This window comes from Canis lupus, chromosome 3, assembly GCF_048164855.1.
Source record: "Canis lupus baileyi chromosome 3, mCanLup2.hap1, whole genome shotgun sequence".
NCBI classification, from domain to species: domain Eukaryota; kingdom Metazoa; phylum Chordata; class Mammalia; order Carnivora; family Canidae; genus Canis; species Canis lupus.
This window is the reverse complement of record NC_132840.1, coordinates 25,331,861-25,345,020: the sequence shown is the minus strand read 5'-3', so window position 1 is coordinate 25,345,020 and position 13,160 is coordinate 25,331,861. Positions and strand designations below refer to the sequence as shown.

General features: G+C 53.1%; 2 protein-coding genes across 2 annotated transcripts in view; one reads left to right on the top strand and one right to left on the bottom strand.

Moving 5' to 3' along the window:
* Window positions 1-3,471: 3,471 nt before the first annotated feature.
* Window positions 3,472-12,049, top strand: DBNDD1 (dysbindin domain containing 1). Its single transcript, XM_072819686.1, has 4 exons — window positions 3,472-3,630; window positions 9,278-9,424; window positions 9,780-9,920; window positions 10,633-12,049. The coding sequence occupies exons 1-4, from the start codon at window positions 3,600-3,602 to the stop codon at window positions 10,788-10,790; spliced, it is 477 nt and encodes a 158-aa protein (XP_072675787.1). The 5' UTR covers window positions 3,472-3,599; the 3' UTR covers window positions 10,791-12,049.
* Window positions 6,402-13,160, bottom strand: part of LOC140625769 (uncharacterized) — a 32,829-nt gene continuing 26,070 nt past the window's right edge. The window contains exons 12-14 of the mRNA XM_072813329.1: window positions 12,800-12,899; window positions 9,239-9,596; window positions 6,402-8,585 (exon numbers count right to left, since the gene is read on the bottom strand). The gene's annotated coding sequence lies outside the window, so the exon portion shown is untranslated. The remainder of the gene's footprint in view (window positions 8,586-9,238; window positions 9,597-12,799; window positions 12,900-13,160) is intronic.

The following is a 13,160-nucleotide window of genomic DNA, read 5'->3' as shown; positions in this document are numbered from 1 at the left end:
ACTGAAGATGGGCCTGGGTGAGCTTGGATCTGCCAGTCTCGCCCAAGGAGGAAGATGCCTCATTCATTGGGCTCACTTACGTCCCAGGTGCACACAGAGACAGGGATCTAAGAGCCACAGTGATGACCCTGAGGGACTTCCTGTTGCTCACCCAAGCCCTGGCTGCTCTTGGTTTGGAGCTTGCACAGAGCCATGATTTATTTAGAGCAGGCCCTGAGGCCTTTCTGAGGTCTGGCCATGTCACTGTGCCTGGACAGCCAAGAGCTTGTGCCTCTGTGCCCAGACACCACCGGCCTGATAAGGGCCTCCTCTGCCCACTAATGCCAGGCCTTCCAGAGGAGTTTTGGCAGGCAACACAGTGCAGCTGGGTAACACAGAGGGGTAACTGTTGTCATTTAACACTTACTTTGGCAAACCCAATATGCTAGGTGCCTCACGTTAATTGGCTTCTTTGCTTTAGATGTCTGGGATCTCTGAATTAAATAAATGCATTAACATTAATTCCTTTCAGCAAAAAGGGCAAAAATAAGAAGGTTAGCTAAGGATAAGAAGAGAGGGAATTCATTTGTCAAAACCAGCAGCATTGCTTAGTTTATCAGTATGGATTGCAGAGATGAATAGTTCAAGGGAGCCTGGCTGACAACTCCCCTGGGCTCCTGACAAGGCCCACAGTGACCTGTGCTTTTCATATTGGATTTGAGTTCAGATCTTTAGAAAAGAGCCCTCTCTTCATATGTGTGGCTCAAGATACTTTTATTCAGCATCAAGCTGTGCAGCTCTGAAACCAAGATAAATGGCAGCTGAGTTTCCTGCAAAATCACAGAGCAAGTGTTAATACATACAAACCCACTGACCATGTTGACTAATGTCTGGCCCTTCCTAATACCTGCTTACTTGGTGGGTCAGGCAAACTGCCTTGGGCCACTACATCAACTCGATAGATGCCTGGATATTAGGATAATAAAGTATTTAAGAAGAGGGATCCCTGGGTGGCGCAGCGGTTTAGCGCCTGCCTTTGGCCCAGGGCGCAATCCTGGAGACCCGGGATTGAATCCCACATCGGGCTCTCGGTGCATGGAGCCTGCTTCTCCCTCTGCCTATGTCTCTGCCTCTCTCTCTCTCTCTGTGTGTGACTATCATAAATAAAAATTAAAAGAAAAAAAAAGACTGAGTTCTCTCTTATTTATTTATTTTTGGGACTGTCTTTTAGAGATCCATAGTGAAGTTCTTACAAATGAAATTATATATGTGTAAAATTTGCTTCACAACAATCTTGCAGAGGCACCTGGCTGGCTCAGCTGGTTAGGCGTCTGAACTCTGGACCTCAGCTCAGGTCTTGACCTCAGGGTCATGAGTTCAAGCCTCATTTTGGGCTCCACATTGGGCTTGGAGCCTACCTAAAACAAAACAAAACAAAACAAAACAAAACCCATCCAGCAGTGGAGGAAGGTGATTGATAGTAGGGAGGAAACAAGATGAGCCTTGAGTTGGTAACTATTGAATCTGGGTGATGGTGTGATGGGTACATGCAGGTTAATCATGCTATTCTCTCTCATTTTGTTTGAAAGTGTTCTTAATGAAAAGTTAAAAATAAATAAAACACTGGCCTCCGGAGTCAGATCACCTGCTGCTTACCAGCTGGGATTGCCTTTGACAAAACTCCCTCTGTAACCACCTATTCATCTCTCACATGGGAATAATCATTAAACAATTGCAATTACAGTTACTATGATTGCATAACAGGTCACCCTCAAAAAGTAGTGGTTTAATACAGTGACAATATCTCTTTTGCTCATGGATTTACAACTCTGCCAGGACTCTTTGGGGACAGCTCACTTCAGCTCCACAAACTGTCCCCAGAGGGGTGGCTCAAAGGCGAGGTCTCAGGTCTGCCTATTGGCTGAGAGACACAAGTCTGGCCTAATGGTTATTGTTGGCCAGAACATTCACACACAGATGGCCTGCTGAGTGGCCTGGGCTTCCTCACATAAAGTGGCCAGGTTCCAGGGGGGCTTTCTGGGGGAGAGCTGAATCCCCCTTATGACCCAACTTTAGAAGTCCCATAACATCATTTCTGCCACACTCTATTGGCCAGAGCAGTCACAAGCCTTGCCCAGGTTCAAACAAAAGGGGTATAGAAGAAGGAGTGTCTTGATGGGAGTAGAAGGTTCTGGAAGTGGAATCAGAGACACTGATCTGGCCATCCTGGGAAATACAATCTGCCACCCCAGCTGACTCTGAACAGCCAGTGCCCACCCAACTGTCCCAATTTCCCAAGGCACTCACTGGCTTGCTATGTCCCCACCACCCATCCTATAACTCAGTTTTTTCCCTGAGAGGCCATTCTCTCCACCTTTTAATGTAGCAGGGAGGCGTGGCTCATAACAAGGGCTAGTTCTAGTGAGTCATGAAATCATTTTAGAAGGTTGCAGATTGCAGTTTTTGTTTTCATTTATTTTGTGAACTAAAGAAAAATGAGAACTATTAGCCTCTGTGATTGACAGTCTTAAAAGCTGTGGGTTGTATATGATTGGAGTCTAGCTAAGCAGTGAGGGCCTTGGTTGGCTGAAGCTGGATGGACCACCCGCCTTTGAGAGGGTACCTTTCCTGTGAACACCAAACTCATACCCACCTCCCTCCTCTGTGGGCCTTTTTTACTCCCAATTGGGAACAAACTCTTTCTCTCCTCCCGATGTTTTTCTTTGGTTTGGTTTGTTTTTATAAAAGTGCAGTCTTTGGGCTTGGATTCATACCTCTGGCTTCCAGACCTGGCTGTGCAACCTTGGTCAGCTTACCTACCCTGTCTGTCCTCAACTTCGTCACCTGGAAAACCAGGACACCGTCTTCCTGGGATCTCTGGGGGTATCACTGAGATACTGTGCACAAAGAACTTGGCACAGGGACGCATTTCAGGGGCTTGTGTTTGGTGTTCTCAGCGCGCCCAGACCCTGCCTTCCCTCCCGGGGCGCTCTCGCTGCCCGCTCCCATCTCCCTACCTCCCATTCCTCGCCCCCCCCCCCCCCGCCACGCTCTGGCCTCTCCATTAAACCCTTGCCCACCCCCACCCCCAGTGTTCCTCATAGGATTAATCACAATCGGCAATTCTTTGCATGGGGGCCAAGGGTGTGGGCGCTGCCTTGGCTTCTCCTCTGTGCCTCCCGGAGCTCCACTGGCCCTCGAGGAGCCGGCCGTAGCTGGCACCCCATAAATATCTGGGAGTGAACAAATGGAAGAAAGTTGGCGCAGCCGCAGGAGGAGTGAGCGCTTTGGGGGCGCAGAAGGCACCAGGCCGAGCCGGGGACCGGGAGGTCCGAGGGAGAGGTGGTCCGCAGGGCCTGGGCCGGCAGGGGGCGCGCGCGGAGCGGGGCGGGGCCGCACCTGTGCTGCGGGGCTGGGGGGGGAGGATGCTAGGGGGAACCCGGGCCCCGGAGCAGCTGCGCGCCCCGCCCCGCGGGCTCCTCCCTGCCGCCGCGGCCCCCCGGCTGCTGCCCCGATGCGCTGCGCCGGGAGCTGGGGCCGAGTCGCCGCCGCAGCTGCAGGGGCGCCCGGGCTGGGTGACGCCGCCGCCGCCCGCGCCCCTCCCAGACCCCGCCGGCCGCATGGAGCCCCCGGAGGGCGCCGGCCCGGGAGGTGAGTGCGGCCCCAAGTCCGCAGGAGTCCGCGAGCTGCGTCTTCCCCGCAGCCAGCCGCAGCCCCTCCCCCGCACCCCCCCCCCCGCCGGCCCACTCACCGGCCGCTCCCGGGGGCCGCACGAGACCCTCCGGTAGCTCCGACTTGAGCCGGGCCTGCCGCCGGGGGAGCCAGGCCGGGCACCTCCCGGGAACGGCCCCCGCTTTAGGCGGGGGGCGCACACATCACGTCCCCGCCCCCTTGTCCTCTGCGGTTTGGGCCCCGGCAGCCGCCAGGCGCGCTCCGGGGTGGTTGGCCCAGAGTTTCGTGCTGAACCCCAAACCAGCAGAGCCGGGGCTCCGGGGGCCAGGGCATGGGGCGTGTCTGGGCCGTAGATTGGGGGCCGCTCCGCGAGGCGTGGGGGTCGACGCTGCCCTCCGGGGCCGCGCGTCTGCTTTGTTCGCCGGGGGCTAGGGCAGGGAGGCCGCCGCCGGGATGGGATCCTGCAGGGCACCGCGCTGGGACAGGGCCTGGGGGAAGGGGGCGTTGCACCGGCGTGGCCTGAGGGGGGCCTGCCCCAAGCGGCAGGGGTTGTCGGCCTGGGCGCGGTCCAGGGGCGCTCACCTCTGGGAGGGCAGGTGTGCACGGAGGGAAGCCTCCCCGAAGCCCCTGTCAGCCCTCGGTGACTGTTTGAGATTCTACCTAGGTCGCCCCTCTTTGGAGTCTGGCTCGGGCAGGGCGGCAGCTGGTACAGGGAGGAAAACTGTAGGAACCTCCACCTCTAGAGTCCTTTCAGGCGGAGTGTTCGGGCGCCATCGGCGCCTCCACCGGCCTGGTTAGGCCCCAGATGCATCATGGGTTTCCTAGAGGTCCCATCCCCGGGAGCCGGGAGCCGGGAGCCGGGAGCCGCTCTTGACCACACAGGGACCTGCGGAGAGACCCTCGTTGCATCAGCGACCTCATCTGGAGCCCAAAGGGATGGCCCCAGGGGGGGTGTCCTGAAGCAATGGGCCCACCCGCTGCTGTGTCTGCAGTCTGAGTTGGGCAGGTGCAGCCCAGACAGCTGAGGGCCCTCTGTCACCCACCCTGCAAACACCAGCAGACACACCCAGAGCTGCTGGGTGTGGGTTTTCTTTGTTTTGTCATTTGTTAAGGGATCCAGCTCTTTCTTGCCATTGACCCCAGGCCCCAGAACTTCCCAGTGGCAGCTTTGTGGGGACCTGAGGGGAAAGGTTTGGAAGGCAAAGGCTGGGGACCAGAGTTGTGAGACTGTGGGCAAAGCAGCTTGGCCCTCAGTTTCCACGTCCACTTGTGTCAGTGGGGACAGATTCACTTTCCCTGCAGGACTGTGGGAGCCCTGAGTGCAACAGGGAGGGAAGGCATTTGGGAGAGGGGCCTTATGATCCTCCAGGTTCTGAATCTCACCTATTCCATACAGATATGTATTTATCAGGTGCCTACTCTGTGCAGGACTAGGGGTGGGAACACAGCTGAGGCCACACTGAGGGCTCATATTCCTATGCTCCAGAGCCAATTCCTGCCTACACAGTGGCCTGGTGATCTCCATTGTCTGGGATCTCACGAGGTCATGTATGGGTGCCTGTGACTGTCATTCTCTCAGTTCACTGACTTTTGAAAACTTTATTTTGGACCATGTGGAGCACACACAAAAGTAGAACAGGGCAATAAAGCTCCGTGTGTCACCTCCTAGTCTGCTCAACCAGACCACCACCAACCTCCCTTCAGTAGTAATGTGTAGTTGTCATCTGACATTATTATTTCATCTATTATTTCTGAAAATATCTCTAAAAGATAAGGTTTTCGTAGAGCATAATGAAAATCCCATTTTTGCACCTAAACAAAATAATTTCTTAAATACCAAAGTTTGCAGACATGGAGATGAGAAGGGAGGCGGTACACTTCTTGAAGGGTCCCCAACTGGGGTCTTTGGTAAACCAAGGTTCTGGTCCCAGCCAATTCCAAGCCCGTCCAAACAGCCACAAGGAGAAAGGCCACGGCCTTGTGCTCAGAAGGCTGTGCCTTGCCAGGGCCCCCTGGCATCCTTGCAGTCCAAGGACAAGGGGCTAGGGAAATGGGGTACAGGTGCCCATCTCTCCCTCCCCACTGCCATTTTGTCATATGTGATATTCATTTATTTGCTTCATGAATTTGTTCATCTGTTCATTCAGAGCATCTCCTCAATGCTCAGGGCAAGGCCCAGGACACACAGCAGGGAACTCAAGATTTGGGCCAAGTTCTCACACAAATGTGCCAGAAAATAGGTCAGCAGCCTAGCACAAGGTAACCCTATCATATCCACTTACGTCAGCCATCAGTGCTGGGGGCAGAACTGTGGTAACCCAACCGCAGTCACCACGGGGCACTATTTTGCTACCTGCACAGGTCAGGGCAGCAGTGCCCCCTGCAGGGGCTTGATGGGGGCTGCAGTGAGCTGAGAATCACGGTGTTGCTACCCCACACACTGGCCTCAGGTGCCCCTAAGCCCACCAAGCTACTGCTCAGCCTGGCACCAAGTACCCCCACCCCATGCCTGCCTCTGTGATCACCCGTCTCACACCCCAGGAAGAGCTGTGGGTCTCATCCATGGACAGCTACTTAGAAACCATGGGATGCGGTCTTGGGCTTGTTCATTCAGCAAACATTTATGGTGTACCTACTGTGTGCCAGGACCCAGCCTAGGTCCTAGAGATCATACTCCTCTTGCCCACCCCCAGCCTTTAAGCCTGGTGCTTGGCACATAGTAGGTGCACAGCAAATGCTAGTTGAGGTCGTAAGTTCTCTTGGATTTGCTCTTTATTTTTTTATTTTTATTTTTTTGGATTTGCTCTTTAATTCCATCCAAATTCAATCTTTGTTTCCATTTTGGATTTATCATAAAAATCACTTTAAAGCACACAGTTCAGTGTTTTTAGTATATTTTCAAAATTGTGAAACCACCTCTACTTTTAGAATATTTTCATTAATCTGAAAAGCAACCCCATACACATTAGTCATCCCCTATTCCACACATACCCCAGCTCTTGGAAACCATGGTCTATCTACTGTCTATGTCTTTTCTTTTCTTTTTTTTTTTTTTTGTCTATGTCTTTTCTAATCTACTTTTCTACTCTATGGATTTGCCCATTCTGGACATTTTATATAAATATTATAATACATGGCCTTTTGTGACTGGCTTCTTGCAGTTACCATGTTTTCAAAGCATGGTGCAGCCTGTATTAGTGCTTTCTTTTCTTATGGCTGAATAATATCCCTTTGTGTGGAAGGACCACATTTTGTTTATCCATCATCCGTTCATGGACATTTGGCTTTAATTCCACTTTTGACTACTGTGAATAATACTTCAATGAACATTCACATGCAAATTGTGTGTGTGGATCGGTGCTTTCAGTTCTCCTGGTGTAAGCATAGGAGTGGAACTGCTGGGTTGTGTGGTGACTCTCTACATGTAGTAATGGAGGAACCACTAAGCCATCTTCTACAATGGCTTTACATGCCAACATCAATCCATGCTCCTCCCTGGGGGCTCAGAACCTCCTCTGTCCCTGGCATCTTCTGCCCTGGCATGTGACTCTTAATCCTTATCACATTCTTCCAGACAAAAGATTGGTGTCCTTGATAACAAAAATTCCATCTTCGGCTTTTTCTCTCCACCCTGTAGCTCTGACACAGACCAGGGACCCACAGTTTACAGAGTATAGACCACTGCCAAGTGAGATGGAAAGGAATAAAAGACTAAACACCCGGTGACTTCAAACACTCAGGGCTCCTATATTCTGTTGACTCTATGATGCCATTGGCAGTAGATCCTTTGCTCTTTCAAGGATGTTGACATTTGTCAAAATGTGCTTCTTATAGTTAGTCCAACAGGCTAGTCTGTCTGAGACCCCTGGACCCCAACATCTATAATGATGCTTGTCCCTCAACCTGTACTGTCTCAACAATGAACTTCCACCTAACCTGCATCTCATAAAAAAATGGAAATAGATATTGTCCTATTCAGCTTAAAATCCTTCAGCACCTTCTCCCAGCTCACTCAGAGTAGCAGCCAAAGTCCTGATGATATGCATCCCCTACCACTGTCCCCCTGCTTCACCTATCACCACGAGCCATGTGTATGGAAGGGTCTCAGAATTAGGACGGCATAGGCCAGCGTGATATGAGCCCATCATACACCCTCAGAGGGACCAGGGTGCTGTACTTCCCCACTCAAGGAAACAAAGCAGTGTCCCACAGAGGAAAAGCTCCTTGACGACTCTTGACAGGTATTCTCAGACAGTTGGTCAGAAGCTCAAGGCAGGCGTCCCTCCTCACCCCAGGTCAGAGCAAGTTCTGAATTACATCTCTCATGCCCTTTGGGTGGAAAGGTATCTTTGCTGGGCTGGGCGGGCCAGGACACTAGTGGGTGTAACTCTACCCTCCAAGGATACTCAGAAGCCCCATTCCAAATGCATCAGAGAGGTGGAAACCAGATTGTCTGAGCCCCCATCCAACCTGGTCAGCCCCAAACCCCACGTGATGACATAGCATGGGCGGGTCCCCAGGCCCATCTTCCCTTAGCCACACCTCCCAGGGAAGGTGGTACCCTCCTAGAGGAGGCCAGATGCTGCCTAGCCAGCTCTACAGCTGTGAATGGATGGTTTATTATCCCCCTGAGCTGGAGACTCTTTAGACACAGGACCTGGCTGGTATCCTGGCTGCTGACTGCACTGTTGAGGAGAAACCCACCCCTAGCAAGCAGCTGTCAACACTGGTTGCCCAATGGGGACACTGAGGGAACCAAGGGATCTGAAACATTCTGGAGGAACTGATAGATTTGGATGGAGCGATGTGAGCTAAGAGGACAAGATGTTGGCCCAAACAACAAGGGTTGGGGTTGGTGCTAGAAGGGGGAGGGGTCCCATCTCTGAGTGCCAGTCTCTACCAAGCAGATTGCCCACAGGACCTCCTGCTCTCAACTGAAAAAGAAAAAAGAAAAAAAAAAAAATCACCAAACATAAGCAATTACATCTTTTAAAAATAAACTGCATAGAAAAAACCTGGAGGAATATCCCCCAGTCTCTTTTACTATGAAAATAAATTATTTTGCAAACAGAACAACATAGGTTTTTATAAGAAATCCATCCACTGGGGATGCCTGAGTGGCTCATTGGTTGAGCGTCTGCCTTCAGCTCAGGGCTTGATCTCACAGTCCCAGGATCAAGTCCCACATTGGGCTCCCTACAGGGAGCCTGCTTCTCCCTCTGCCTGTGTCTCTGCCTCTCTCTCTCTCTGTGTCTCTCATGAATAATTTTTTTTTTTTAAATCTTAAAAAAAAAAAAAAAAGAAGAAGAAGTCCTTCCAAAGGTCAGACAAGCAAGTAGGGGCCATTCTGGATCACAAGGACCCCAAAGTCAAGGAAATGCAAGAGTGACCACTGGACCCTTGGTTGGACCTAAAAGTAGAGATAGATGACAGTATCGGACACCTTCTCCTTCATCCACATTACGAGGCCACCACGCAGTGGCCCTCATCTGGTATCTGGGCCAAGGCTTCCTCAGGCAACCTGGTTACAGTCCAGAGTGACAAAGGAGGGTTCACTGAGCTAAGCACTCAGGTCTTCCTCACCTACCTCTCTCCTCCCAGGTAACACCTTCTGTCTTTGTTGCAGAAATAGTTAAGGAGGTTGAGGTGCCACAGGCAGCCCTGGGCACCGTGGCCCATGGGACAGGGGACAGCTGCCACTCGCCCGCAGCCGAGGAAGAGGTTGGCATCCCAATACCAGCCCCGGGGCTCCTACAGGTCACAGAGAGAAGGCGTAAGTACAGCTGATCTGCCCGGCACATGCTCCACAGAGACCAGGAGCACCCTGGGAAATGGAGGGTGGGGTCCATATCCTGTTCAAACACACCGACAGGCGTGTGGAGGTGGGTGCTGCTGCTGCTGCTGAGACCTTACAGCTCTGGTTCTGTGGGCCTTGGCTGTACCATCTGCAAAATGCGAGACCACAGAAGGCACTTAGTCTTTAGTGTGGAGAGCAGATGGGGGTCTGGTCTACCCCATCTTATCCTGATCTCTCAGGACTTCACCCAAAGCTCTAGTTCCTCCTCAAGTGGACAGACCGTGCCCATGACGAGCTCCCCTCCTCCCCCTGCCCCCGCCCCTCCCAACAGAGCCCCTGAGCAGTGTCTCCTCCCTGGAGGTGCACTTTGACCTCCTGGACCTCACTGAGCTGACTGACATGTCCGACCAGGAGCTGGCGGAGGTCTTTGCTGACTCAGACGACGAGAGCCTGGCCAGTGAATCGCCAGCAGGTGGGCTGATGCTGGGGCACGGCAAGTGGTATGGGGCGGTCCTGGGGCCCAAGCCCATCACAGGCAGCTCTCCACAACCCCTATTTTTGAAAATAATTGTTTCTCACACGCGTCAACATTGGCATTTGTCACTGTACCATCCTATTTGCCCAACTTTAAGGGATCTTTCTTCTGTTTTCCTCGATTTTCCTTTCCAAGTGCCAACAAAAGGCCAAAGTCACAGTCCCATCAAAGGCAAAATTTACTACATGTGAATTTAATAATAAGTTAGCCCTGGCCCCAAAGCTCAACCATGACTTAGTTTCCCCTTGGGCGCCCAAGACCCCGAGGGCCCCAGAAATGGCAAGGCAGCTTACGGAGGATGGGGCCCCAGCAACCTTCTCTCCCTCTCCATACCTTGTGCAGGTAGGGGGTGGGAAGGGAGGGGTCAGATCCCAGTCCTGTAGAGCCAGCACCCTGGGAGGGCAAGGGAGCGGTTGGCTGTTGTGGACCAGGCTCATACACAGGGTGGGGTCTCAGCTGCACAGGGACCCTCCTTGGGCATCAGAAGAGCTTTTGCCCAGGTTACACCCAGACCTACACATCCATGTTGCTGGTGGCCTGGCATCTGTGTTTCCTAAGTCCCCAGGAGCCCCTACTGTGTAGCCAGGCATGCACACACAGGCCCAGCCCAGTAGCTACAGGAGTGACCTGATCCCCATGTTCCCGTCAGGCCTGCACCCACTGCCCCGGGCTGGCTGTCTGCGCTCCCCATCCTGGACACGAACCAGGGCTGAGCAGAACCGAGAGAAGCAACCGCTTGGTGACCCGGAGCGCCAGCCAGCAATTGTGGACACATTTCTCACCGTGGAGAGGCCCAAGGAGGACTAGGCCGGCTGGCCCTGGGGCCAAGGCAGTGCAAATCTGGACAATTCTGACCCCATGGACACTCTGCCCACCCCATGTGGCTCTGGGTCAGGTTCTCGGGGCACCCTAGCACAAGCACAGCCCAGTGGCCTTATGTACTGCTCCTTTCTTATCCCTGGATCAGGGACGACAGCATCTGAGGATGAGGTGGGAGTGGCCTAGGCCTCTTGGAAACTTCTGCCTGCAGGACTGGTGCTCTCGTCAGCTGCAAGATTCCCGAGTGGGTGCAGGGTGAGGGGAACCTAAGCCAGAGAGAGCTTCTCTGCAAAGTCCCCAAGGGTCCTCAGGGTTCTGGTCTGGGAATGGCCACACGATGCTCCAGCCCATGGGATGCTCTGCTATCCAGCAAAGTATATGGGTAGGGAGGGTCAGTACTGAACAATGTCGCCTCTTTCTGCCACCCAGGAGCATTGCTGGCACCAGGGTCACCCCCAGGCCCGAAGACCCTGCTTGTCTTGTTTCCTGTGTGACAGCCGGGCCCACCGTCCTTGGCTCAGAACACCAAATAGGCACAACCCTCAGACTGTAGGGGGAGTGGGCATGTCGGCTTTGCCCTTGCCTGGGACACATCTCCACAGCCTGTCATGCAAATGCACACAAAGGCATGCACGGTCCTAGGTCTGTGCCCCTGGCTGGCGTCGTGGCCTGGGGTAAAGCTGCCGAAGGGAGACTGGGAACACAAGGGAACCCTGGCATAGCCCCTAGCCTCCAACTTAAGGGCACCAGGCTCAGCTGCTCCCAATGCTGCTCTTTATGACCTAAAGGACTAAACAGGCTCTGGTCTGACAGCAAGTCCAAAAACAGTTTTAAAATAAATGTGTAAGTTTGCTTTTGGTCCCCAGGCCAACCTGCCCTGACCCATTCCCCACTCAAATATTTCTAGGAAAGAAAAACCTGCTCTTCTGTAGAAGCCCTGGGCATCCCGTAGGCCCACTGTGCACAGCTCAAGGCAAGTTCCCCAATGAGAAAACAGGCCTCAGAAATGCTGGGGGACACTGCCTGCTGCCTGTACACGATGAGCATCAACTCAAGGGGCACCCCAGCAGGCATCACCCAGAAGTTCACTTAAAATCAAACCCTATAAGGGCAGCTGCGTGCCCCACCGACCCCACCCACCAGGGTCACCCTCCCCAATCTCCAGCCTTCCAGCTATGGCTTCCTTCCTTCTGCAGAGCTTATTTACAAAACATCGGATTAAAATCTCACTTCTTCCTATGGCCCAACCAGTCTCTTCCTTTCTAGGTGACACCAGAGCTCAGGAGTATGTGGTGGGGGCGGGGGTTGGCTACCCTAGGAGACAAACTCCTGCTCTTGTCTTTCTCCAGTGGAAGCCACTGGGGGCTCCTCTGTGCTGCTTATTTGGGTTATGTCTCAGGAACAAGTGCCCTGGATTTCTAGTCCTTAGGAAAGTAAAGGTCCTGTCCCTCACCCCCCACCCCCAGCCCAAAAAGGCACAAGGTACACTCTGGCAAGTCATCTCAGCCCAGACAGGTTCCCAGGAAGCTCTAGGTCCAGAGCAGCAGCTTGCTTAAGAAGGGAGCCAGCAAGTAAAGCCTGTGAGAAGGCCAAGGGTGAGGCCAAAACCCCAATCATTTTAATTACCCATGAAATAAGAGGCTCAGAAACCAGGCCCTGGGCCCCATGCCAGGCAGTTCCCACCACTCGGCTCTGTGGAGGGATGCACGAGCCTCCCTAATGAAAGATTCTAGACCAGGTCTCCATCCCTGGGCCCAGGAACTGACTCAAAGCCTGTTTAAGAGTGTGCCCAGGTGGCCCAAACAGGGGGAGGGGGTGAAGGAAAGAGCTGAGGAAACTCAGGGGGGTAATGAGCACAAGGGTATCCAAGGCAGAAAACAGTAGGGGTTGGGGAGCATCCAAGTGTGCTGAGGTATGCCCTGGATCCCAGAGAGGGGATGCACCAAGCCTCAAACCGAACAGGTCCCCAGGTTCTGGACACCACACACCACCCTCACCTCCGGCAGAGGGAGCCTCAAAGACAGGACCCTGGCCAGTCCCCAAGCAGCTCAGCTAACAAAGGCTAGGTTTAGTGCAGACTTCATGACAGGGTGAGCTCTGAAGATGTAAAAAATTCAATAATAGCACATTTTACAATGGAAGTTGAAAGTGCTTGTCCCACATTGGAAATTCTATTTTTGAGGCAAACATAACAAATGATACAGAAATTTTTAAACAAATCCCAGTGTCTGGTCTTGGCCAAGCAGAGAGGAGAGGTCGTAGGGGACAGCAAGTGGAGCCACCCCCTTACCTCCCCAACCCCCACCCCATTCCAGGATGCCCCAAGGAGCAGCTGGGTGGAGCAACTAGACATCTACC

Bases quoted from the DNA above. Each gene is read 5' to 3' on its own strand.
- DBNDD1 (XM_072819686.1), top strand. From the start codon at position 3,600: ATGGAGCCCCCGGAGGGCGCCGGCCCGGGAG. The intron at 3,631-9,277 runs GTGAGTGCGGCC...TCTTTGTTGCAG, and splicing joins GGAGGGCGCCGGCCCGGGAG to AAATAGTTAAGGAGGTTGAG. The intron at 9,425-9,779 runs GTAAGTACAGCT...CCCTCCCAACAG, and splicing joins ACAGGTCACAGAGAGAAGGC to AGCCCCTGAGCAGTGTCTCC.